This window comes from Chaetodon trifascialis, chromosome 19, assembly GCF_039877785.1.
Source record: "Chaetodon trifascialis isolate fChaTrf1 chromosome 19, fChaTrf1.hap1, whole genome shotgun sequence".
Taxonomy (NCBI): domain Eukaryota; kingdom Metazoa; phylum Chordata; class Actinopteri; order Chaetodontiformes; family Chaetodontidae; genus Chaetodon; species Chaetodon trifascialis.
In genome coordinates, this window is record NC_092074.1 from 9527753 (window position 1) to 9555724 (window position 27972).

The 27972-nt window shown below is 42.8% G+C and overlaps 2 protein-coding genes across 2 annotated transcripts; one reads left to right on the forward strand and one right to left on the reverse strand.

The window, feature by feature from the left end:
• Positions 1-1177: 1177 nt before the first annotated feature.
• LOC139347821 (galectin-3) lies at positions 1178-4149 on the forward strand. Its single transcript, XM_070987628.1, has 5 exons — positions 1178-1340; positions 1533-2111; positions 2244-2332; positions 2535-2706; positions 3501-4149. Exons 1-5 carry the CDS (start codon positions 1299-1301, stop codon positions 3657-3659), a joined length of 1041 nt encoding a protein of 346 aa, XP_070843729.1. The 5' UTR covers positions 1178-1298; the 3' UTR covers positions 3660-4149.
• A 717-nt stretch (positions 4150-4866) lies between these two features.
• LOC139347822 (mitogen-activated protein kinase-binding protein 1-like) lies at positions 4867-27166 on the reverse strand. The gene is made up of 33 exons (XM_070987629.1): positions 26924-27166; positions 25803-25894; positions 23607-23666; positions 23448-23505; positions 22098-22268; positions 21788-21925; positions 21027-21209; positions 19787-19947; positions 19358-19547; positions 18794-18925; positions 18511-18698; positions 18333-18424; positions 18126-18251; positions 17677-17747; positions 15524-15645; positions 15354-15429; positions 15158-15269; positions 14987-15050; positions 14521-14631; positions 14274-14431; positions 13985-14022; positions 13130-13330; positions 12884-13026; positions 12619-12758; positions 11706-11897; positions 11265-11331; positions 9955-10098; positions 9306-9478; positions 8386-9006; positions 8210-8297; positions 7995-8083; positions 6480-6565; positions 4867-5906 (listed from the first exon to the last, which is right to left on the reverse strand). The coding sequence occupies exons 1-33, from the start codon at positions 27023-27025 to the stop codon at positions 5667-5669; spliced, it is 4629 nt and encodes a 1542-aa protein (XP_070843730.1). The 5' UTR covers positions 27026-27166; the 3' UTR covers positions 4867-5666.
• Positions 27167-27972: the final 806 nt, after the last annotated feature.

The following is a 27972-nucleotide window of genomic DNA, read 5'->3' on the forward strand; positions in this document are numbered from 1 at the left end:
GTCCAGGCAATGCAGCCTCCTGGGGAAAAGGCACGAAAGATAACATGAACAAAATGTAACAAAAATTCAGCTGCATGTTTAAAGCCAACATATATAATTTACATATATTTTGTGACGTGTGAGGGTGTGACACTTTTTTTCTGACAGTGGAGTGATGAGGTGAGGAGTGGCCAAGTGGGATTTGGGGGCTATAAAAGAGTGTTTCGATGTGCTTGGCTACAAGCTGACTGATTCACTTAATCTGCACCACGGCCTGCAGCCTGCTCCCGCGTGCACCTGAAGATTAAAGACAAGAAAAGGTAACTTCCAGTCTTAATCTTTTCTATGGATCAGAAATGGTTCTTTGCATCCAATATTAGTTTTCATGGTGCCAGGAAAAGAATGCATTCTGAGTGTGGCTTCTGGGCTTCTGCTGAAGAGTGTGTCCAGTGTAATGTCCAGTGTAATGGAGCACTAATCAAATGGGTTGTAAGATTTGGTCTAAAAATGAGAATCTAATCCTAACCTAATCTATATTAATTGATAAAAACAAACTTAACATTATCACATGTGATTGCATCATCTGCATTAATTCACTTTTAACCCATTAATAATATTTTGCAAGTAAAATGAAAAAGAAAGTTGGAGTTATGCTTCTTAGGTAATGACAAACAACAATAAGAGGCACGAAATAGCAGCAGTAGGTAGTTCAATAATGGAGTAACAGTAAGCGAAGTCACAAGAACAACTATATGTTACTGGTCTGGCCTGGACACCGAGGGATCATTGTCACTGCACATTCCTCTCTAAGTGCACTGAAGCCATTGCTATAACCCTGAATCAATATGCCATTATGTTACTGCATGACTCAGGATGTTTTCTATAGTCATCATTCAATTAGTGCATTCCATGACATCCAATACGCTTCAGTTAATGATGTATATCTACATAGAGACAGACAATCATCCAGTGCACCATTTGCTGATGCTCTGACATCTTGGAAAGCTGTGGAGTCCTCTGGTGGTCACCCAGAGAAATTTCTCTTCTCTCTGCAGCTCATCAAAGTGCAGTCTGACTGCAGTGCATGTTCTGAATTTTGCATTAAGAAATAAATGAATATGTATCAATACCATAGTGAAAAAGCAGCTTCTTCTCAGTTTTAGTTTGGCTGGCTGCTCATTTGTTGTCGCTTTCTTTTGTGATCTATTTTGGTTTTGATCTGTCTTTAGTTTCTCGTCTCTGTTAAATCCTTTGAGACTTATTTGTGATTTTAAAAAAGCTGTAAGATAAATAAAAGTGATCTCGTTCTGGCAGGCAGCATGGATGTAAGTACCTCATCAAATTCTCAGATCTCCACACTGGTAAGACTGACATAAATCCTCTCCATGTTCCATCTAAATGTAAATGCTTAAATCTTTGCTTATGTCAACGGCCATGTTTGCAAATGCAAGTTCGTGTCCTCCATCCTGTCCACCCTCTCTCTTCCCCGTATCTCCATTCTGGCCCCTGACCCTTCTCTCTCTCCATCTCCCCCTTCTCCTCCTCCCTCTCAGCGTTCTGATGCTCTGTGTGGCAGCTGCCCGTCCTCTGGTTCTGCCCCACAGGCTAACAGCGTTTGGCCCAGCCTGCCGCAGTCTGGAGCTGGGTTCCCTGCATGGCCAGGACAGCCCACCCAGCCTGCACCATGCTGGACTGGCCAACCAAACACACCCTGCTGGGCTGGGACACAAGCAACTCCATCCCCTGCCCCTGCACCAATTTCATTCCCAGCCCCAGCTCAAACCATCGCACCAGTACCTGCCCCTGCACCTGCCACAACCATAGTCCCAGCTCCAGTTCAAGTTCCAGCTCCTGCTCCAGCTCTGGTGCAGCCCTGCCAGCCTTACTGGCCAGGCACCCAGTGCCAACCTTCCCAGCCACCAGCTCCAATTCAAGCTCAAGTCCCTGCTCAAGTCCCAGCTCCAACTCCAGTCCCAGTTCCAGCACCTGCTCCTGCTACAGGCATCCACCCAAATGTACCAGGGTGGCCTGCCCACCCCGGCTGGCCTTATAACCCAGGACAGTCAGGATGGCCTGCACAGAGTCCAGCTTTCATGCCTCCACACTGGCTTCCACCCACGTCTGGACCTCTTGTGAGTGAAACGTAAAGAATCAACTTGCAATCAACATGTGGATCAACATAGATACAAAAATAATGTGTCTGAGCATGGACTGCTTTACAGCCCAGGCTGTTTTAATGTTCTTCTCTCACTATTGCTCTTTAGAGTGTGCCGTACAACTTGAACCTGGCCCGAGGGGTCTATGACAAGATGATGATGACCATCCTGGGCCATGTCAAACCTAATGCCAAAATGTAAGCTATGTATACTCAGATATTTAGTCTGAACCCTTCTTTTCCCTCACTTTCTTTTCCATTTTCTCTTAAATTCATGTTGGAAATTTTTAGTTTTAAAATTCATTCAAATGTCTTACCAGTTAATGACAGACTACGAAATTGTACACAGAAGAGACAAAACAGTGTCTCTGAAAGTCTAACCAGCTTCGGTCTTCCACAGGTTCACAGTGAACTTTCTGAGAGGCAACGACATTGCCTTTCACATCAACCCCCGCTTCAGTGAGGGGGGCAAACAGGTGCTGGTCCGTAACCACAAAGTGGGTGAGCGCTGGGGCTCGGAGGAGAGGGATCTGAAAGGACCCTTCCCTTTCGCTCTCGGGAGCCCATTTGAGGTGAGTGTAAGAGGGACGAATCAGACTGGAGGGTAGATTGAAAAGTGGTGCTTAAAGATGCTATGTGTAGCATGTTAGCATCAGTAAATCATTATCACATTCATGTGGAGACATAGGTACACCTGAAGCAAGGTGTCAGTGTGTGCTGTTTGCTTTACCACACAATTTACAGCAACAATAAATGACATAAACACAAAGCTACTAATCATTTTAACCGGGCTCTCGTGCTTGTGGTGAGAATACAATGATATGTTGATGTTTCAAAATGCTACACATGGTGCCTTTAACTGACTCTAGGTCACTTTCTCATGGTTAACGTCAGGATAACGTTTGGAAAAGATGGAAAGGGTTGGAAAGCCGTTTGTGCAGGCGGGTCCTAGATAAGGGAAGTGCTGTACTGCAGGAGGGATCCTGGAGGTCAGTGGGGGTCTCATGTTGCTCAATAACATCAATGACAATTATGGTTCACAGGCCTCACGAAGAGGTTGCTAATCTGAAGATCTAATTCTGTCAAACAGTCCGTGTCTTTGTTTAGTGACAGCAGTAACAGTTCATTCAAAGAGCTTTCCTTCAGTTTCACTTTGTATTTTTCAGTTAGTAAAGTTGAATTTTGTGGAACTTGAATTGACATTAATTCAACTAAATTATGTTATACACTATTTGGCCTTGCAGTGTTACTCATCCTAAATTAAATTCAGACTTTTTTTTTTTGTCTTTCTAAATGTGCACTGCATGTAAGGCAGTTCACGGGGTTGGTGAAAGTAGTCTGTTACTTGTGTTCTGCTCTGTCCCAGATGAAGATCCTCTGCACTCAAGAGATGTTCAGGGTGGCCGTGAACAACATCCCGCTGTTTGAGTTCAGACATCGCATCAGAGAGCTCAACCAGATTGACAGAATCAACATCCTGCATGATGTCATCCTCACCTACGTCAACGTGGAGACACTTCCATAGGAAGCACATTATCACTCATTCAGTACATGGATCAACACATCAAGGATGCACACATGTATATGAGTGTGTAAATGCATACAAAAGAAATGCATATAAATACACACAGAAATTTCCACAGTACACACACGCACACACACACACCCACACACACACACTATCTATGGACTACATCTTGCAGGAACTAAAACTTTCCAATTTATTTGTCACGATGCTTGAAGGTTGAACCAGTAAGTGTGTTAATATATGATGTAATATTAATACTGACATGAGCTGAGCTCATTGTATAAGCTACAGGGAGTTCCAACTACTTCCTCTACCACATAGCTAACCGTTTAACACACACAGCTTTCTGTTGCTGCATGAAGAAGCTACTGTATTTATTGTGTACAATATTTTCTATACCATTGAATATTCAATATTATTAAATTGTGACTAACTGAGGGTTTGGTTAACTGTACTGATTGTTAAATAAAATGATCAGCAGAAATCTGGTCCAGAGTTTTCACAGTTTTATTCTTAAGAGAGCTTAAAGAAGAACAGTGCAATGGTTTGAAATTATTCGACAGAAGAACAGAAGAACAATCTGTTCCAGACAAATATGAAATCACAGTGGAGCATTTAAATCAGCACAACGAAAACCTGCACAAGTGTACAGAAAGACCTTACAGCTACAGTCCTCTGCAGTGAGGGAGACGCCATTGGAACAAAAATATGCACAGCCTAAACAAAACATCTTCCCAGATCCACCATCTGACACTTACTTCATACCTCAATATCATCTCTATCACCACACCTTCACTTAATTTCCTCTAACCCCACACTAAACATGCCTAAACATATCCATCATCAACAGTACCTAACAAGAACCAATTCTGACCCATTAGCAGTTGGACCAAAGGGAGTCCACCTGTGCAACACTTTAGTCTGGAGCAAAACATCTCGGCTGACTTAAATGACCGGCCAGATTGAAAATTGGTTACGATATTTCCTGTGCGGTTCATGATTGGTAACAGGTGATAGTGTCATGACTGGGAATGAAAAGGGACATCCTCAAAAGGCTCAGGCATTCACAAGCAAGGTTCACCACTTTGTGAACACATGATTGTATAAAGGAGATGACTACATGAACGCAGGAACACTTTGTATGACCTTTGTCAGTGAAAACAGTTCATTTGCAAATTATCACATTCTTTTTTTATTATTTTGATTTATGTTTACCCAACCTTTTTACGAATCATGGTTGTAATTGTACACACAAGAATAAGAACCCTGAATTTGCACTCAGTTGTCCAGAATATGAGCGTAGCACACAAGATACAGCATCTCCAAATTCAATCAGTTGCCATATTTCCAAGCCTTAGGCGAGATGAATGTGCTTTTAGATTTGAATAAAAGCACATTTTGACTTGAATAGCCTAATGTTACTTGCTGTAAGACAGCCCTTAGGACACATTTTACATTTTTATTGAAAGAAAAACTCTTTATTCTGTCCAGTAATTGTTAGATTTTGGAATGGAATATTGAACCCTGCAGCCTTTAGGATGCTAATGAGGCTTTAGTCTTATTAACCTTTACCAAAACATAACCATCTTTAGCACAATCACTTAAACAGTGCTCAATACCACAACATGAACTTTGTGACCCAAATATGCTTTTTAGCCAACTACATCTTTTCACTACCTGAGCTCTTCATGCAACTTCATCATCTGTGCTCCTCTGGCATCTCCCTTCCTAACAACTGTGCTTTATCACTCAACGTACGAAATTTGATTTTAAAAAGTGGAAAACAGACAAAGAAGAGCTATGGCAACTTGAAAAACAAGGCAACCTTTCTCATCCGTTCTTTTTTCAGTGCATAATACTCAGCCTTCATTTCGCTCAGCTTCTCCAAATTTAATGACATCTCGTCTGCTTTCAGTCCATTAATACATTTCCAAAAGGTCTCTGTGCAAATAACAAATGTAAAATTGTGCATACGTACGCATAGCAAACATACAGTCCATCTCCTCAAGTCTTGGTGTCTAGTCTCCTCTCCACAGACTTCAGCAGCAGCTCAGCGTACTGCTCCAGCAGAGCCAGGGCCTTCTCTCCCTCACCTTTGACCTCTTGGTCCACTCGGGCCCCTCCGCACTGCGTGGTGGGATGAGGCAGAGAGTCCAGCTCAGCCTTGACTGACAACAGGGTCTCAGACAGGATGCTCCTCATTTCTTTTTGATCTTCACTGGGCTGCCGGCTGCTCTGAAGCACCTGGTTTTATTGAATACATGCATGTGAAAAACAGCGAGAGAGCGAGGCAGGCAGACAGACATACAGGTAGATTTTACATCCAGGTGCCTTTTCTATGTTTGATCTGATCATCAGATGATAGATACAGCAATGAACAATGCTTTGTTTTCTATAAAATAGTGAAACATGTTCAATCCTGAACCGATTAGTAATTTAATCAATTTTCAAACAACAGGAATTAACTGAAAACTACAAATCAGCAGCATTTTTGCTAAAAAAAACCACCTCTGAATGATTTCCTGTCGATGACCTAATCAGTTAATGCGCTTACTGCTTTCGCTCTATGTTAAAGGAAAAAGGCATGTGTGAAAAGGTGAGCTAATTCACATGGATTTCACCACAGACTGCAGCCTCCACAGAGTAACATTAACTGAGACAAAGTAGTGCATTATAAGAAGATTAAAACAATAAGAGGAATATCTCATTCTATTCCCCTTTTATCTCCTCTATCGCCATTCTTCATACACCGTCCTTTCAGCCTCTCTTAACCCCCACATCTCCCGTTTCTCATATCTCACGCACACACTCACTGACCGTAGTGTAGAGCACAACGGTTTTCCTCAGACTGTTGTGAAGCTCAGTAACAGCCTGCCTACAAGTTTCCAAGGTGATAGAGTGATCTGCAGAGAGAGAGAGAGAGAGAGAGAGAGAGAGAGAGAGAGAGAGAGAGAGAGAGAGAGAGAGAGAGAGAGAGAGAGAGGACTCTTTCAAGTATAGCACAGCATGCAGCAAACCAGAGACGCCCATACTGTACTGCCTATACGCACAAACACACAGCTATCGAGCGACAAAGGCACACTTTAAATGTTGAGCAAATAGGTTGAAGAGCATTCAAAGAAAAGCAGGAATAAATTTGGTTACAGAAGAGGAACAACACACGAGGAGGCTGCTGCACAAATCCACAGAGCCGAAGCTGTGCGAGCTGTGAGACTGAGCAAAGTGATTTCACAGTTTATATCCTCCAGCAAAACACAGTTGTAGATACACATGCGGACTGGATATCACTTAATGGCATTTCGGGCTTCTGTGTTTTCAAATTGAAAGGAAACAAAGTCTGTTGCCTTTGTGAGGCGGTTATCAGCAAAAACACAGCAGGCGAGGGAGCATGAAGAATAGGATGAAGGAGTTATTTCAAGATTCATCTCATCATTTTAACTCCATTACGTACCTTTATTTACTGAGTAAGTGAGCAACGCGAGGAAAACAACCTGCACAGCTCACAGCACAAAGTTAAATAATAATTGTGCATTTATGTCCTTGTAAATGCAATTTAGTTTTTCTGCCATTCCGTTTAAATAGTTTATTCGATTTTATTGTTTTTATTCTATCCTTATTTAAATACTTGGATGTCTGTTTATATGTATTCTGTGTGTGCAGCAATAAAAAATCCTTTAACCTTGAAATAAGAGGTAATTACTGTATGTATCATCAAAAAGAAGCAATAATGTGCAAATTCCTCTGCAATCTTTCTATTGGATTATGAGGCCCAGACATGACTACTACAGGATTACATGAGGAGTCCAACATAGAAAGGGTCTGCCCTTTGAGGAAGTGTGAATCTGCTGAGCAAGCGTTGTAACAATCAGCTGGTTTTGATATGTGTTCAAGTGCAACATCAAGCCAGCTGCACGGAACTTTGGTGTTTTGTTGGATAGCAATTAAAGCTTTGAGCAGCATCGCACAAAACTGGTTCAGTTGTGTTTTTATCATCTCAGAAACAATTCAAAAATAATCTTTTGTCTCCTCAGACCTCACTTCTGACGGTAAAAGACTCAGGGTGACATTGCCACTCTTGCGTTGCTCATCTATCTCAATATTCATAAAGAGTAGAATTCAAAACTTCCCATGTCCCTTCATCTGTGGACCCGCTCATGTAATTGCAGCATTGACAGCAGGAAGGCGCAGAGACAGACGGGGGAGCGTGTGATAGACAAGCAGACTGACAGACAGGCCAGAAGGCAGAGGGCGACGAGTGTGAAGAGATGCACTGATGAAGAGGAGGAGCAGGAGCAAATGACAGGTTGGTAAAAGATTTCTGAGAGGACAGACCTGGCTGCGGGTCAGCGCTCAACGTGTGGGCCTGTTCAGGCACCAGAGGGCACTCTTTGGCTACAGCCACCTGGTCTGGCTCCTCGGCACTGGGAAGAAATGTCAGAAATGTGTCTCAGTTACTGTGTTAATGCAAAAATGTGAGTTATCAGATTAAAAGAGAAGAAAAACAGACAAAATGCATCGACATGTTTAGAAGGGGTGTAAGAGCGTACCTCTCTGAGCCTGAGCCTCCCTTCAGCTTCACTGGTAGTGAACTTGGCAAACAAGGATCCAAACTCAGAGACAGATGCCTGGCCAGAGCTGACGACAACAAGATCCAGTTAAAATCACACACAGGCAGTCTTTAGTTCCTTACCTGTGGCTGCTTGTATATAGCTGAGTGTCTAACCTTGCCTTCCTGGAGTAGCTGTAACATGACATCCAGGGTCTGCAGTAGGAGTAGTGGACCTCGACAGGCCTTCAGACCAACTTGAGCCCTCCAGGCAGAGGCTGCGACGAGGGCTGAGAGGCTGCTTGGGGAGCGGGATGCGAGAGGGCGGGATGTTCTGGATATAAGGAGTGGGTGAAACTGTAGCTGTAGGGTGGGGAGGAATCGGGGGGGGAGTGTTCGACAGAGGACACGATGAGAGGGACGCTGATGAGACAGAAGAGGGGGAAGCAGCGACAGGAGACGACGTGAGCAGGGGAGGATCGCCTTCCAGCTCCCCACATGACCTCCTGCTCTTGGGGAAGGAGGGGGAGCACGGAGGGGTGCGCATCTGGATGCCCTCTCCCAGCGAGGAGGAGCGGCTGCTTTTGGCCATGGAGCTGGCAGTGGGGTTCATGTAGGAGTGCTGGGGCTTGAGTTTGGGGCTCTCCCAGGGCAGGGGAGACTGGGGGGACTGTGGGGAGCCAGAGGAGGGTGAAGAAAAATGGAAGGAAGGCCTGGGAGTGTCGTGATCCAGGAACAGCAGCTGAGGTCTTTTGCACAACTCCACTCGGTCACTAGAGGGCACAGGTGAGTGAGGACCTAGAGAAAAATGTACAAGTGGAGATTAATATGACTTCAATTTTTTAGAAAATACAAGTACATTTAATTATGTTGTGTAACTGGATGACTTTCAAAATAATTGAATGAATTATCCAAAGCCAGAGTAACTTTTTTTTGCATATTTCACAAAAGATCCCCATATAAATTCTGTTTAAATAGACTCTTGAAGAGGTGTAACCATCTCACAATGTTCACCTAATGAAGGTAATGTGGCCAAATATTAGAGAAATGGCAGAAAGCACATAGTTATAAATAAACAAAATGATGATGAAACATACAGTCTGAGGCCAGGTTCTGGGCAGAGCGTGATTTCTGTAAACACATCGCTCTGTCCAACAGCAGCGGAGCTTTGGATGGAGGGTTGGACAACCTCCACAGGTGGGACCCTGAAGTCTTCTTCTTCAGGGGTCTATGGGTAGGAGTGGCCTCTCTCTCTGGAGCATCTACCCTGCTGAGAGGCAACAAGGCAGCGGCTTTAAGGTCACCTCACACACAATAACACAAGAACAAAGTAAACATCAGTTGTGCTGATTCTTTTTCTTCTCTGTGCTACATTTTGGCTACACTGTAGTAAATTGGTCTAACTGATTTGCATGTGCAGAATTACTTTAGATGAGACTTCAGTTTCTCCCTACTTTTGTTTACCCTTATCTATTATTAATATGGAAGTAACTGCAGAAATGTACTGGTTGTAAACAGTGTAAAAACATTGTAGCCTTGTGGGACCTCAGGAAAGTCCTGTATGTGTTATATTGCATTCGCGCCGTGTGGACTGTCATTATTATTTCATAAACATTTGTTTACGCAGAATACCTTTTGTGATTTTTTTGCTCTTATGCCTCGATGATTCATTAATCAAAGTCTGCCAAAGCAGCACTTGTCTAAAAATAAACCTCATGCAGCTCCTAGTCTAAGTTTTCTCCTTACTGAAGCCTCCCACTCCTGCCAGGGGACACAGGGGTCTTGTCCTCAGTGCTATCCTCCATCAAGGGTCGTACTTTTGACACAGGGGGCTTAGCAGCATGGCTGCCTTGTTCCTTTCCATGCACTTTGGCAAACGGAGAGATAGTCCTACACAGAGAGAAGGTATTACAGGGTTAGGGGATCAGTTGAGCAAAATACACAATGTGAGTTAAGAGGATACTTATTTGGGGACATATGCTTATTGAGAGATGTCACTCTCATGTCTGTATGCTAAATATGAAGCTATAGCCAGCAGTTCAGCACAAATACTGGAAACAGTAAACAGTAGCCTGGCTGTCAACTGCCGACCACCTATAGTCAGGCTCATTACCCCCAATAAACCACATGTTGTTCTGTACACATTAAACAAACACAATGTAAACTGTTAATTAGTGAGCTTTAGAGGTGTTGGTAGGCAGTTTATTACCCCTGGACAGAGCCAAGCTAGCAGTTTCCAGTCTAGCTAAGCTAAATGGCTGCTGGCCGTAGCTAGATATTTACTTTGCAGTCATGAGAGTGGCATTTTCTAAAGCATTGGGAACATATAATTATAACAAATCTGTCTTGCTAAATGAACAGTTGAACACTTTATTTAAAATATTTAAAAATTATCCACGAGTGATATGAAAAGACTGAGACTACTCTCATGTCTGGATGCTAAATATGTAGCTTCAGCCAGCAACTTTAGTTTAGGTTTGCACAAAGACTAAACATGTCCATATCTTATTTGTTTAATCTGTATTAGTCCATGAAGTTAGTGTCTCTGATGAGGAAATACTCTTTCACATGGCATATGACCCCATATAAAATGTTAATTTGTTGTTACACTTTTACTTTGCAGCTTTAGAGCTGTTACCCTGTGTCCTATCTTTGTGTTAAGCTAAGCTAACCGCCTGCTGGCTACAGCTACATATTTACTGCAGACAGGGTGTGTGTGGATGGTATCCATCTTCTCATGCAACTTCTGCAGGAAAGCTAATAAGCATATTTCTCAAAATGTTAAATTATTCCTAATATCATACAATATTTTACAGTTAAATATCTTGCTGCATATTAATTATTAGAAGTAAACAGTAAAAACTTTACAGCATCAAAAAGAATTTTCCTACACGCATAAAATTACCCAAACATTAAGTTAACAATGTCATTTTAAACTGATAGTTTGGCCAGATCAGGATGATACACAGATGGTTTAGCAGAGCAGTGTGCGTGAGTCCACATGGGTTTGTAATTATAGCTGTGAGTCCACACTGGTCTGAAGTGGTCAACAGTACCTGTTATTATGTCCTCTGGCCAGGAAGCGTGAAGACATACTGAGCCGAGGGAGTCCGCTCTGGTCAGCTGTGGACAGACAGCAAAAACAAGAAGGAAAATGGAGACAGTGGGGGGGGGGGGGGGGGGGGGGGGAAGAGAACACACAGTCACACAGAGAGAAAAGGAAAGAGAAACAGAAAGTGGATGAGAAACCGAAAGCCTAATCAATATTGTTTGCATGTCCAATTACATGCAAGGACATTTAAAGGTACAGTTCAAAATGTTGGCAAATTAACATATTCATTTTCTGGCAGAGAGTTAGATGCACATATAGATTTGAGTCTTATATCTGTTTAATGTAGCTTAACCAGGGTTTGACATCCTGGAGGCTTATTGCCACCGTGGATTTGCCAGGCTAACTGTTCTTTTAAAGCTGCATATGAGTGTTTGGGCTCTCCTACCCATGCTGCAGCTCTCTGCCAGCGTCTCAAAGTTCTGCTTCAGGAAATCTTCTTGACTGCGGTCAGCAGTGCCAGTCACTGTCCTCAAAGCCTCGTCCATACTTGTCACTTCTGCCTTTTGCTTGTCTTCCTCCCGCTCTTCATTCTCTTCATCAGAGCTGTCCTGGCACAGGGACTCCACATCTGCAGAATCTGAAAGCACAAAGGAGAAAAAGGTAGAGCTGAAGCTCAAGGAAGAGAGAAAAAGCATTTCCAAACACTCCTTGACCTTGGTACCAAATAATCCCTAACAAATGACCAGCTAGAACACTGAGGCTGATGTGGTGGCATTATCTGACATATTTCTATCAGGTCTGAAACTGAGAAAATCCGACAGTCTGTGTGCTCAAATCCCTCTCGGCGGGTATCAGCTTTACTGTATGTAGCTGAGATGTCATGGCTTTCATGTACGTTTTAGCCTTTCATTTTAAATCCAGCACTTGACACACTTTGAGGAGACATAACCTTACATAGCAGCAATGTAGACAGATAAAAATACTGACATAAAGCATGCCAGTGTGTCTTTGACGTCTATTCAAAACTCCTTGGACATTAGTCTGTTTTATTCAGGCTTACTCTGCTATTGTGCTGCCTGCAAGCTGCAGTAAGAAAACCCCTCACTGAAAGCTTCTGTGTATAGAAAAAGTCTATAATTTTAGCATCTAAATGAATAAAAAGATTATTATTTTACTAGAATATATATCTTACCTGGGAGGGCGCTAAAGTCTGAAATTTTCTAAATGTGCGCATGGTGGATTTGAGTTTTCATGCAAGCAAACGTTATTTATTAAATTAAATGAATGTCAATCATAATTGCGTATTGGTTGAACTTCTTGTAATGATTATGTCTGTTGCGATCAGAGTGAGACGTCACCATCCAGGACGCGCTCCGGGCTCGACTCCCTGCTGTCGTAGCCCAGAGAGCAAGCGCTGTCTGGGCTGCGGCTTTCCTGGCTCTCACTGCGGATCCCTCGCCCTTGCATCCTGCAGTGCTGCTCCTTCACCATGTAATCACTGACGTAAGAAAACAGAGAGCGGCAAAACAGTGAGGAACAGGGGTGGAGGGAAACACTGAGCCAGGAATAGAAAATCACTTTTGTTCTCTCTCGGCATCAGAGAGTCTTGAGCGGGGGATTTACCTGCCCTGGACCCTGTTGTCCTTGTTCTCCTCGGGGTACAGCACGGCCCCATCGGTCCCTCTGATGCCCTTGGATGGGTGTGAGGACAGCCAGTCAGTGTGCGGCCAGGGCCGATGCCTCTTGGCTCTCTCCTCCAACTGCAGCTGTAGAAAATGATAGGTGACATAGCAGTGCAATTACACACACATGGATCCATGTGAGCAGCTCCCTCTTTCTCTCTTGTTGACATACTACATCCATGCATACCACGGGCTCCTGGAGGATGGACGAGCTCTGTCTCTCTCTGTCAGGAGGGGGGCAGTTGGGGTTTTTCTTCTGAGCAAAGGTTTCCAGTTGCCTCAGGTCCATCATGGATTTAACCATCACCTCCAGAGAACCCATGCGGTGCGACCAGCGCCTGCGAGGGCGCGTGGAGGAGTCAGGAGTGACCTGGCTGACGGCTCCATGCTAGAAAGGATGTAAAGGAGGTGCCATGAGCTGACATAGTGAACCACGATTCCTATTATAAAAGACATGATATCATGCAGCAGTTCTGGAAATTAAAGTCGACAATTTTCCTCCAGATGTACAAATCTCAGATGAGGCTGTGTGATCTAGTTTTTAGTCCTCCCACTCTGGCTGTGTATTTCAGAATGGATTTCACATCGCCTTTTATCACTTTCAAGACTTAGCAGGAGGGTATTTCTCCTCTGATACATCACAGAGGATTTAATCTCATGTATGGTAGCATGAAGCTAGAGATCCTTCAGCCACTTCAGTCCCTCTGAAGCACTGACAGAAAACTAAAAGAGGTAGTAGTGTAGCATTAGCTGAGCTGCTCATCAGCTTTCCATTCTACATACTCGAAGCACACACTGATTATTACATACAAATATGTTCCCCGCCCAGTTTATTTCTATAGGAAAAACAAGATGCAAAAATGAGAGATGTTGGTTTTCATCATAACAATTAATGACAATGGGCTTCACATTTAATATTTCTGATACAAATGCATTAAAAAGCATTTCCAATGTTTGTTATTTTTCTTTGAAACTGAATCTAAGCAGGCATCGCTAATGGATGGATGATAACAGCCTTTTCAAACTGAATATAACCACCAACCTTTGTCAACTCCCACTCCTGTCCTTCATCTGAGCCACCTGTTGTATGAAAGAGCACAATAGTCAGAAGCCTGAAAATAATGAAATACCACTTGTTTGATGTCTGGATTATTTCTATCAAAAGCTGCTCTCCACAGAGAGAAAAAAGGTCAGGGTTACTACAGATGGCAGGCACTCCCCAACACAGGTGGCTACACCCAAATGAACAACATGCAGTTGGCTGGCTTGAGAAACACCTGGATCAGAGTCAGCACTGTTTGTGCTCTCATTCACTTCATACTGAGACGTACCTGTGTCATCCCCGCCACGGCTGCTGTCAGAGGAGGTGTTGGTTGCGTCGTCTTCTGGGTCGTTGGGGTCATCCATCTCTGCTCCATCCTCCTCCTCTGGCTCACGGTCGCTGTCAGAGGACAGACCACCAAGAGTGGGGGCACTATACACCTCTCGCCTGGAGTAACACAGTCAGACTGAATGATGAGCCCTGGGTTTATGGACCCAATGCAATCAGCGAAAGAGTTGAAGGTGGTGTCTCTTTACCTGAGACTGGAGGTCTTGCAGGGTGGTGCGTTTGGGTTTTGTCGGAGCTGGCAGAGCCTCTCTCTCATGCTGATTGTCAGCTCTGGAGCCAGTCGCCACACAAAGATACAGCTGGGAGATAAAAGCGTTCAGGCATTAAAAATTCAAGATTTCATTTCAGCTTGGCTATTGAGGAAACTGTCTGCAAACACATTTCCTCACTCATTTCCTCTGGCAGCAGAGGCTGAGGACGATTTAAATTTGAGTGCTGCTCCAATCCTGCTTCTTTACAGTGGTTTTATTCTACTCATATTTGGATAGCTCACTGTTATTAGCGCCAATTATAAATATAGAGCTTATTCTTGTAATACTAATACTATTGTTTCATAAATAGGCCAACATTGTAATACTCTAAATGCTGGCTTTTCTCCGGTACACTCCAGATTACTGGAGTCTAAGTGAGTGCACACACAGGACTGTTTCTCACCTGTCCCCTGACACAGAAATCAAATGCTTGCAGTCGTTGGTAAACTTCATCCCAGTGACAATCTCTGCAAAAAAAAAAAAAGATTCCTTACTATTCCTTACTGTCATTTACTCACAGACGAATTTAACAATAGAAAATATGTGTGTGAGGTGCAGGTGTGTGTTCTGTCACCAGAGTGTCCAAACATAGTGGCGACACACTCCCCAGTGTAGAAGTCAAAGATGCTGATGTTTTTATCGGAGCAGCTGGTGGCGATGTATTGACCTGATGGATCAAGCTGAACCTGCCGGGACCAAAAGAGTTCTCCAGTCAACATGCTGTATGTACAGGAGGGGACAGGCATGTGGACTGTGGAGGAAAATGTTACCCTGAACAGACTGCCGTCCTCACTCAGTGATCCCTTGTAGAGTTTCTTCTGTTTGCCACTGCTGATGTTGAAAATCCTGCAATCAGAAGGAAAAGACACCTCAAAGATTCATTTTCCCATTGCTAACCTCTCCGACCTTCAAATCCACGCTCACGTGCCGACATGCTCACCTGATGCAGCGGTCCTGACAGCCAACAGCAGCGTACTTGCAGGTGGGGTCTACATCCATGTCGTACAGTGTGGTCTTCCTCACCATGTGGTGGGAGCGTCTGAACTCTGTTCCTCTGTCAGTCTGCAAAGCAAAAAGAAACACGTCAGCTCTGTGCAGCTTGAGCTTTGGATAGAAATATGCTAATTGAAACTTTGGGCAACATTCAAACGGTAAAGCACATAAGGTACAAAGCAAAAGCTTTGATTTAAAGTCACTGAAATGGTCCACAGTTAATCTACTGGGTGCATCATTCTGTGTCAGCATCTTTCATGAATTTACATATTAAAAACAGCTAAATGACTAACATTGCTGCATTCTGCAGCTAACTGATGGTTATCACTGTGGTTAATGACCCATTTTGGGAATCTGATTAGAACTAATAACTGATCTGGTTGTGCAGTAAGTAATTAAGTGAGTTGTTCCACCTAAAGGAACTGACCTTTATATTCTGCATGTTCGGCCCCTATTTTCCGCCTCTTTTCCAAAGTATTGTATATATACTTTAAAGTTAGGCCCATTTTAGGTGGAATGCAGTCATTATAATTTATCTTGCAGCTCCTCTTGTAACGTAGAAAGCTAAAGCTAATCTGTAATGGATAATATGCAGTATATGTACTGTTTGAAAATAAAGTAACAAACGTGATCTATGCATTCAGATATCTCAAAATTGCAGAGATCAGGTTGAATCAATGTCAACATACGCATGGCTCATGTGCTTAAAAATGCATGAAAGGCACAATAAGTATTTGTCTCAGTTAATGTTTGGCAGAATGTGTCAGAATGTGCTTGGAAAATTGAAACATTTTGTAAAGAAACATAATTTTTGTAGTGTGGTTTATAGAAAATTGATGTTTGTGCATCCAATCATACGCACATGGTCAGAAAAGACTATTTTTCTTCATTTAAAATCCTTAAAAAACACAGATAATAATAGGAGGCAGCATAGAGGATGCTTATTTATATCCTGCGGGGAGTTCAGGCCTGTCACAACAAGTTTCCACAATGACTATTCCATAAATGTCTGGATGATGAGGAGAAGTTTTACTGAGGACTAACAAGCCATTGTTTATTGTGCTCCACAATGTTCATGAGTCACTGCAGTGGCCTGAATCGTGTCTTAAGTTTGACAAGAATGTTGTAACTTATGCAACTCTGACTGAACAGAAAGTTGTCCCAGTAACCCAGAAGCAAATCAAGAGGAAAGGCTGCAGCAGGATGCCTCCTTTATCGCATTTAGTTATACAACTCGCAGTCTAAATGCTGCTTTTGTGGTATAGAGCTGTATTCACCGAGCTAAATAGATGGTGTTACTGTTATGCTGCACAATGAGTCCTTAATGTGAGGAATTAATGATTTATCTGAGTGAAAATCAATGAAACAGCAAAAAATGCTGATCCTCATTGTGTCTTTTATGGCCAGAAAGAATTCTGAGAATTTTTTGGAAATGATTTTTTGGTGTAGCAAGTAATTCTAGCGTTTAATCAGTGTTCATCTGTATCAAAATATTAAGCAGTAAATCAGGACAAACCAGGCATTTTACAGTGATTTGAAATCGCTGCAGGATAAGATTGCCTCAAATGGAGTATAGCTCCAAAATATCAGGAGCATGTCCAATGATACAAAAGGCAATGATGCAAGCACGTAGTTAGCTTAGCTTAGCACAAAGACTGGAAACAGGGGGAAAGAGCTAGCCTGGTGACCTACATGCCGTTTTTACACTTACACACACAGAGTAAACACACAAGATTTAACAATTAGTGAGATTTTGGGAGATTTTAGAGGTGTTATCATGTGGACAAAGCCAGTCTAACTGTCTACATCTGGTTCCATCCATCCTAACCAGCTGCTGGCTCCAGGTGCATATCTTTACAGCACACAGATGTAGGAGTTGCATCCATCTTCACTGATTTTCGGGTCCATTTGTCAGCAAAAGCCAAATCAATTCTTACAAAATCCCTAATATTGTTCTAGTTTATATGATGGTGATTTTCAGTCAGCGTATTAATGTTTTTATGGTCACTCATGGGTTTTTTTGGACACCCAACAGCAGACTGCACCTGTGGAGAGATAAGTGCTTTGATGGTGGCTGAATCCTGCTCAGACGTGTCTTACCTTGTGCGCCGTGCGGAAATAGATGCTCTTGTCTGCCCCACAGCTGATCATCCTCACCTTGTTGTCATTGGCTGAAGAACAAAGACAAATACTGAACAATGTCTTTTTTGATCTTTTAGAGAAGTTTATTGAGTTATTGAGTCCTGCAGGCAATGCAAAAAAACTATGGCAGGCTTTCATCCGTCAGCTCCCACTAGCATTTTCAAAAGAATTTAAAAAGAGAAATCTATAAATGCACTCTCAAGTGTTGACTAAATGAATTCATTAAATACAAAATGAAGGGCAAGAAAAGGCTTTGCACATGACAAACAAAGCTGTCATCAATTATTTAAACAAGCAGTGTTGCAAGTGAAATAAAAGAGGGACTTTGTGTGGGACTGAATGGAGATGAAAGTGTGGATTAAGATAAGATTAACTGTCAGATGTTGACAGTGTCTCAAGTGGCTCACCAGCAAAGCGCACGGCTGTTATGGATGAAGAGTGCTCGTCAAGTGTCTGCACCAGACTGTAGTCATCCTCAGCATCCAAGACATGGATCAGACGGTCCCTGCTAGCTGTGGCCAGCAGCTTCAGACCTGGCAGTGATAAAACAACTTAATCACATTGTGTAAACAGCCAATGCACAAATAGTTATCCACACACACACGCACACTTACCAGTTTCTGGTTTACTGTATTCAAGGCAGAGGATCTCAGCATCATGGGCCTCCACTTTCAGAATCTCCTCCATGCTGCTGAGGTCATGAACCCTGCAGAATATAAATTCAAATTTTGTTTTAGGGATGGAGGTCATCCCAGTCAGTCATCACTCTCAGATTCAGCCGTCTTGTCTTACCTCAGCATCCCGTTGCGATCTCCAGATGCCAGGTGTTTGCCGTCTGGACTCACGCAGATGGTCCTGATGCCAGTCCTGCTTTCTGCTGTCTGTCCATCTCCTGGTTTGTCTGCATTCACATTTGTTGTACATTCTGGGTCCAGTAAGGCACTAGTGTTTCCATCTATGTAGATTATATTTAGGAGATCCTGCAGGGCAAAGACAGATAGAGAAATTGGTCTTCTTATGTCTGCATTTTCTTCTTTACAACGTGAAGACATGTGGCATTTAAAACCAAACTCACACGACTGAGGATGTTCTGAGAATGTGCCCAATCGTCCATGCACCACAGCCTGATGGTGTTATCAGTTGAACAACTAAGAAATGCACCTGATGACAGACCAGCAGCCATTTCTCCAGGAACATCTGGGAACATCTGAGGAAGGACGAGAGAGAAGGTGGGGGTTGAGGGAATATTAATTACATGATGCTAAACAGTAATTTTGAATGATTAGCTGAGATACAGTAAGCCTTCATAAGCATAACTATGGTCAGAATGACTGCTCAAAAGCTGTAGTTCTGTCTGTAATACAATCAAGTATGAATTTCCTTTTAGTATGATACTAATAGTTTATTCATTTTAACTACCAATAACAAAATATAATAATAGCATCAATCAGCTGGTTCGCAGTTTAGTAGCACAAACTTTTCAGAGCAGCCTAATCGTATTGATCAATCCTCCAATGTTCCCCAATCTGTGGCCTGAGTCCACTGTCCACTGTCTACACTCTGAACGAGGGGCTGGTTTGAAATGCGTGTCACTGTGGTTAAAGAGGTGTGTATCATCCACCTCCTCCTGCCTCTTTACCTCCAGGTCCCCGACACAGGCAGCATGGAAGAGGGCAGAATGCACCTTCCCCACCCTGTTGACATCTCTCACATCCCACACGTACAGACTGTGGTCATTATATACACAGCTGAGCCAGCGGCTGACGGGGTCGTAGGTAACAGCGATGGCATCTGGGTAACGGGCGTCTGTTTTGGTGGAAAATAGGTGGCTGATGGGAAGGAGATTGGAACACATTTTTAGAGGTCATGGAATAACAGCAACAGATGTTTTCTTAAACATACTAACAGGTTTTGACCAGGGGCAGGACGGGCTGACAGGGTAAAGTAAATAATATATAGTGTGCTATTGACTTCCTCAGAAATAAGAAACACTTCAGAGTTATTTTGCCACTTGAGATGGGACACACTAATAGCAGAGAGCATTTGGTCCTGCAGTCCTCTCCCTCACCTGGCCTCCGTGATGGCTGAGACGTCAGAGCCGAGGGGGTGCGGCCGCGGCAGCGTGCAGACAAAGTGCAGGTCAACAGGGCTGAAGACTCGCACCGTTCCATCAGCGCAGCCACAGAAGATCATATCCTCAGACAGAGACAGAGACTGGGCCACGCCCGTCTGTAAGGCAGGACACAACAGGCACATAAGCTCATTTCACAGCTCCATCGTTTACAGACCGGTTAGTTCTAAACCTGCGAGTAACATAAATTTGATTTAAGTAGGTGAGTCTTCAACCGTCCGGCCTGTCAGTAGCGATAAAGGTTACAGAAGGTTGCAGCGGAGCATAAATGCGTCCTCGTTGGCATTCTTCCAAACACATCCTGTACTTGTCTTCGTCCCTGTTGCTAATCCCTCTCTGATCCTCCGACAGAAGGCAGGATCAGGAGCCACACACCTTCATCCTCACCTCTTGATTAAACACCACAGCTGAACACTGACCATAAACAGTAATGGATATATAAACATACTGATGATTAACGGTGGTAAAGCTAAATTAGATGAGTGAAATATCACAACAAAGACGGAGACATGCCGTCGCAGTTGTGTGCTTTCAAAGTTACAACTCCTCCAGCAATTAATGCCACGATGCCGCTTAGCCTTTACGACCGCTCGTCAATCTTCAAGGAAAACTTGGCAGCAAAACGATTCCGAAGCTAGAAAAGGGACTTTGACTACAAGCAGCACTATAGCAAAGAGAAGGTTGCGACTTACACACAAAAAACAATGAGGAGAAAGAAGATTTCAACTTTTAGGAAGGACGCTTGTTTGCTCTCTTGCTCCTGGAGTTTACCATATAATGACTGAGTTCAAAATCTTTACCTTTAATTTACTTTAGTCCAACAACCTGCCAAAATGCATCAGCCTTTAACATTTTATTAAAAGTGGCCTCTGTGGTTAAAACACAGCAGTGAACGTTAGCACACATCAGCTGGACTGACCCAGCCCATTCTAATATGGGGTAAAACAATTAAAAAGATTGAAAGTAGTAGTAGTATTTAGTAGATTCTTGTAGCATTTATATGGCAATTAGGATTTCTTCTATGCCACTGTTTTGGCTTTTTCATACTTTGCTGGCTGTAACGACTTAATTTCCCCAGCGTGGGATCAATAAAAATTCATCTTATCTTATCTTAGTGGTAGCTAAAGAGTCCAAAGAACCTCTTGTCAGTTTTGGACACTTCCTGTGAGTCACTCACCTGTAGGTCCACCCACTTGTCCAGCATCCTCTTGCTGTTAAACTCACACAGCAGGCCAGAGGAGGTGATGCAAAAGGTGGAGTCAGATGTGGAGCCCCGTCCACAGGCCACATCACAGAAGAAGTTATTCCTCAGCTCTCCCAGCAGCCCGGAGCGGCCCAGCAGGGGGACAGGAGCACTGGCCTAAACACCACAGAGGGCTGAGGGTTAGCTGGTGAAGCTCAGACTGAAGTGCCTAAAGCAGAATACTGGTTACATTTAACATTTCTGTGCATTACAGCCCTTTCCTGTCCTTTTGAAATGAGTGCATGTGTGTAGTTTTTTGTGCATCGTTGTGAAAAGTGGAACTTCTTGGTGTGAGAATGAGCTTCAGAGCTAACAAAGAAAGGCCAAGCGGGTAGCCAAGGATACTGCAGTTAAATGTGTGACTAGTATTATTAAATTATTTCCCATTTCATTATTTAAGGGCTTTCTTTTATTTGATTATGCAGTAACCAGTTGTTAAGTTGTGAAGAAAACTGTGTGAAGTTCATTGAAGTGAAGACTCTCAGCTCTGGAACAATGGAAATCGGAACTGTTACAAAACCAAACTCCCAGTTAACTGCAATGTTTGGACAGTCTTCACACCGTGTAAAAATGGCTGGGGGAGGATTCCTCTGAAGCTAGAAAAACGACTCCAACTCCAAAGGGAACATTGCAACTTGTATGACTGACAGCAACTTGATATAAAAAAACACACCATTATCTTTATCATTCCATACCTTGCTGGCCTTGCAGTGGTCCAGATACCAGAATTTGACGTGTCTGTTCCCGACAGTCACAAAGTAAGAGCTGTCCTCGGAGAAAGACACACCTGTCACCTTACTGGACACCTTGTTAGCAGCAACTACTACATCTTTCTGGAAGAGAACAAAACAAAACAAAACATGTTTAAATCATAGCCTTCTGGGAGCTTCAGCATATATACATAATGTCTTGACAGAGCTAGGCTAACTATTCCCTCTGATTTCAGTCTTTATGCTAAGCTAAGCAGCGGCTGAGAGTGGCATCAGTCATAAGAGTGAGGCATACCTTCCAAGCCCAGACATTGACAATCATGTCATGCTGGTTTCCCACACTGACAATGTATTTGCTGTTGGGGGAGACAGCCACGCAGGAGATGCCATATTTATGCGTCTGGAGCTCGGCCACCTGTCTTCGTTCGGCCACGTCCCACAGTCTCACCGCTGGTCGATGGCCGCTCTAGTGGAAAGGGAAGAGGGAGGTGGCGGGGGAGTGAGTAACAGAATTAAGTGAGAGAAAAGAGTTGACTGTTATTACAGAAAAGGTTCCTTCCTATCTCCAAAGGTCAACGGGCAGTTTATCCAGCTCTCTGAGAGATAATCCTCTCTGCCCTCTGACCTCTTTTCACTATATACAGTTACCTGTCCCTCGACCTGTTCACATTATTCTCTCTCAGGGATCAAAAGGTCAGCAGGCTATTTGCGCAGTCTCTTACTTTAATATGACCTTTCAAAGGTCAGAGTTAATAGGTGAGAGAGGACAGGCAGCCCGAAGGATGCTGCGAATGGATGACATTCAACTGAAGACTGAGCTCCATCCAAAGCAGACAGAAAGAAAAAAGAAAGACAAATAAAGACATGCATGTCTGCTGCCAGTCTGACCTTGATGTCAGCTCTTTTGGTGAATGAGTGTGTGTGTGAGGGACATTTCTTATCAGGTTATTCACTCAGGAATATCTTAAAGCCTCCTTTTTCAAGGCCTTCAGGAAATCCTCTGACAGAGCTGTGACGCTTTCAAAAGGAGAACCACGAGAAGACTGCTTGCTGACTATAATATTAACATTTACCTGTAACTTGTTCACATTTACTTTAATATAAAAATCAGCTGTGTTCTGTAAACTACAAAATGTGGCATTTGATTCCTTTTGAATGGCAGCAGCCTACCCTCATGGTATTTGGTCGTTTGAACTTTGCTCTCTGCCGTCATGGCAACCACTGCTTGCTCATCCACTTACACAGAGAAGTCTTTAATCGGCTTTGATTGGCTGGAGTGGATTAAGAAGTTGTGTTTTTGCTGAGGCGCACACTGCAGCTACAACACCAATGCAGATGTCTGACTGACACATTGCAGCAGAACAAGAGGGAACCCTCGATATAGGCCTAAATCCTGCTTGGATGTTCTCAGCGAAACATACTTGTACTGTTCACAAGTGCAGCCTGGAAGGATGTACTTGTCTAGATACACTAATTCTACTACAATGTTAATCCAATGAAGGTCAAAAAATAAAGTTCTAGGGAGGATAAAGGGAGGAAAGCCTGGGTATTTGAACAGTGAGTCCAAACGTAAAGAGAAATAAGAAAAATGCTGAATTCATGTGAAAAAACGATGCACCACAGATTGACATGTAGGCAGACTCACCTCTCCAGTGACCAGGTACTTGCCATCAGGAGAGAAGGACAGAGCTGTGATGGTCTTCCTATGAACAGTGAGAGAAAGACAGCTCAGCGTGACTCATGTTCAGGTAGTTTGGACAGTTTGATGTTGTTCCGTTTAAATGCAGGTTGTTTCTGTGCAAACCTTGAAGTGATAATGTGGTGCTGCCTGTTCTTCTTGGGGTTCAGCAAGACGACCACACACCTACACAAGAGAGAATGTCATCAAAATTCACCAAATGAGTTATGTTTACATACATATTGGAACAGATCTGAAAAACCTGTGCTTGGCATGTACTCCCTGCGCTGAAGTAATGGTTTTGCGGAAGTGGAAAATTTCCATGGTCGCTTTCTTTCAAGTGTTTTTGTATCTATATAGTCAGGATATATTGCAAGAAATGCAAACACACATTTTCAGGTCAACAAACAAATGCCTGAACTCTCTTTTCACAGTGCGTACTTGTGGCATAGCTTACAGGTGCCTGCTGATTATACCCCATAACCTTGTAAACATTTCAGCTCTGAATCCATACAGCATTACTCTAATGGCAAATAATATGTACAAAAGTAAGCCAGATCTTATTAATCTCACTTGATTCATAATCAAACTTTATTCTGTGACCTGTTTCAATATTTTCCAGAACACTCATGCATTTGCTCTTCTGGGTATTCATTCAATAATATGTTTATCACGTCTGAAGAGTGCTTCATGGTGTGCTGACGTTAATCAAAATGACAAACAGTGCTACAGAGGTGGGTCACACAAGGTTGAACGACAGTTTAGAAGCTTTTCTAAACTTTAAAACAATGCAGTGAGATAACTTCAGCTTCAAGGATGCTGAACTGTGTGCCACCAAATATCAGCTGCATCAGTGAAAAAAAAGGTTAATTATTTAAGAAATAGTATCAATAAGAAGATTGATACTACTGTCATTATGCGCTAAATATGAAGCTACAGTCACTTAGCGTAGTTAGCTTTGCTCCATCCAAAGATAACAACATGTCATCAACCTTTATTTTCACCTCCAAGTACCACTGAGGAGATATCTTCCTTTACAGTGGTGTTGAGATGTACAACAATAATAAATGCTAAAAGTTCAAATTGAGGGTAATAAACATGCTATGGCATAAATAATGAATACATCTATTTGTGAGTTCATTTGTGAGTGTGCTGGTAGGTGGATTTTGTTACTTTTGAATCTGTTTCCCTGTTTACAGCCTTGAGACTGTGTTTCCCTAAATGTTGAACTAATTAACCTTTCAGGAGAACATTCCGAACAATCATGACCGAATCTGAAATATAAACTGCATGAAATAAGAAAATAAACTGGTCGAAACGTGACTTTACCCACCAGTGTGTCAGTGTTTATGTAGTATTGCCTACCCCATGTGATTCATCTACCCCTTATGTGATTATGCCTTTTCATATTCAAATAATCCAGCCATAACCACATTGTTTCCTGCTAATAAAACCGCCACTTCATGTCCTTTTCAAGAGCAGCACAAAGACCAGTGATCCACCTGTTTGTGAGCTGCCTGTTGTTCAGCTCCGTGCCAGGAAACTGCATTCTTGGTACGACAGCTTGCGCAGATTTAAAGTGAGACGGCAGGTGGATCGCCAGACTGTGTGCAATTTGGGAAGCGTAAAGCTTGCTAAAAAGACACACACATGTCCACATATGTGCACAAGGGTGCCCATGCTTGCACGCACGCAGACACAGACCGGCAATCACAAGGTGCACTTGTTAACATTACAATACTGGAAACAGCCATTGACCTTCTCGGTATTAATACAGCTTTGTCAGAAGATTTGAGAACAACACAAAAGAGACTCAGTGCGCTGCTTCTGTTCGAGCCCTGCGGGAGCCAGCATGCTTGCTCTTGAACTCTGCTTTCACCCGGGAGGTGCAGCAGCTCTGAGGCCCCCAAGCATCGCCACTGTAGATCTAAATCCTCCAACCTGCAGTTCACACGGCTCATTTTTTTAAACTCTGCACTGAGCAAGTTAACATAGCCAGTGTCACTGTTTGCACAGAATTAATAATACTACACAGCGCTCTTTACATCGGTGTATCACTGGGAGAGTCAAAGGAAGCCTGCCTGAGGACAGGATAAAAAGAAGCTTTGGAGTTGCCCTGATGAGAAAGCCCGCAGAGCTCTACTCCACAGTTCCTCTGAGATTGTGCAGAGATAACACACACACACCGAAATTTGCACATTAAGCATCTGCGTGAGGTAGAGTAGATATGATGATAAGGAAGCTCTGAGTGCACAGAGTGTTGATAAGTCAAAGGTCAGATATCAAGATAAGGATGCAGGAATAGTGTCTCTTTCTTCTTACCCTGCAGGATAGGCAACTAGTCCAGATCGGGGGTCACAGGCCAGACCACTGTTTCCTGAAGCAGTGATTCCCAGAACCTTCTCCAAAGTCACCTGGAGAGACACACACACCAGTTTTTTTTTTTCTTTTTCTTTTTGAGGATTTCATCACAGAGTGAAGTGAAAGTAGAGTTTGTTGATGCACGGATAAATACAGAACTCAAACGAGCAGTGATGTAACTAAGCACCCCCGTCAATGAATCGAAGACGGAAATAGACCGGTTTGATTACGACATGTGAGGACAGTGGCTAAGGGTCAGCTAATGTCTCCACTAAGTAGCTCTGCTGTTAAAAACACAGACTTCAAATAACATTGATTCATACACTATTTAGTTTCTGCACGCCTGCATTTGTTATATGCCTGTCTATTTTCTCTGTGATGAACTATCTGGTCTTTCACTGATGCAGCAGGGATTCATTTCCTTGAAGACAATCTTGAAACAAAAATATATTACAAGTCATATTATAATTAAATAAACGTGTTAAAGATCAGGTGTGACCTAATAATTAAACAGAGGATGTGACAGAAGGCGAGTGTGTCTGTCGTGGGAATTACAAAGCAGCTGTCAAGTCGTTGATTATCTGGAGTAGCATGAATGAACTTGAGCCTGTGCCATCCTATTGACACATATGGAGCAATGACAGTCATGAATAAAATGCATGGTTTCCAGTTTGTTTCACATATTAAGTGTATTTATTTTACTCACGTTCTCATAAGGCCCCTTTTATTAAAAGCTGAACGCACTGGCTTTACCAATGCTTCATAAATCATTTACGAGTCTTAATAGATCAAATTGTAAGAATGATAAGCACAAATTCTGTATTGGGAAAAATGCATTCTGCTTGCATTTCTAAGTTTTATTTGGTAATAATGCAGCCATGCATGCAAATTATACATTAATCAATCCTTAATAACATTGTTAATAGATTTCCTGTACCACCCAAAACTTGTTTTCCTTAATGGCTGATCTATAAGCATTAATAAATGATTTATTAACATTAATAAAGAACTTTTCTGAATGTTTCCTATGCTGCTTGGATCAGTAAGTACTGCAAAAGATCTACAGTAAAGTCCTGAAATACCTTGCTGCTGAGATTCTCCTTCCTGTTCTTCTTGTGCCTGGTTGACGGAGAATGCAACAAATTCCTGATGCGACTTTTAATCGTGAATCCATCTCCAGGCATGTTGTCTGAAGCTCGGTGGCACCGATCTGAGAGCTGCTGACCGTCCAGGTGAGCATGCAGGCTGCAGAGGAGGACGAGCCTGTAATGATCCTCCCACCGCCAAACCTCCACCAGAGGCGAACTGCAGAGGTTGATAAGGTTGGACAGTGTCCCTGCTGTCGGGACGCGTGGACACTAATCCCTTGAGTGGGTTTACGGTTGTCCTCTGCTGTGTTTGGTCGCTTCACATCCAGCACCCAACACTTCTGGACTGATGGCAACGCCGCGATTTGCGCTGACAAGGAACAGAAAACAAACAAAAAAAGCCAGCGCTGATCAGCTGTTTGTGCATGCCATCAGCGGTTTAAGCTCAACCTGTCTCATGATTACATCAATGGGTGTTTTTGTTACTGTTGTACCTAATTGATTTAATAAGATTAGAGACTGAGGGCGGCTTGCAGCTGAATGGCGGATGTTTGGGTGCTGCAGCTCTTTGTCTAACTGCGATAAATGTTATCTTCAAGCACAATGCTCCATTGTTTCTTGTTTCTATACACATTTGCTGAAGTTAAAGTTATTTTCAGGTTGTTGTTGTTTTTTTTTTAATGTTATGATGACTTTTTTGGAGTTCACTATGATCTCATATTTATTTGTAATGCGACCTAGTGCCTGTGACGCAAAGGCACGCTGATGCTGAAACCTGTAGCTTACAATATTTTAGATTTATAAAACAATTAAAGTTATATTTTCTCGGTAATAGCAAAGCTCTTTACCTGGAAAGTGATGTCTTACTTGATTTAATGTACTTTATCATCTTAAAGTCACGTTGTAACATGATTGACATTCTCAAATGTTTAACATTTAGAACATTTGCATTGAACTAAGCACGTGCTCTCCCCGACTTGACTTCCTGTCAAAGTAGACCACGCCCCGCGATGACGCCGGACCAATCACAATCATTGCTGAAA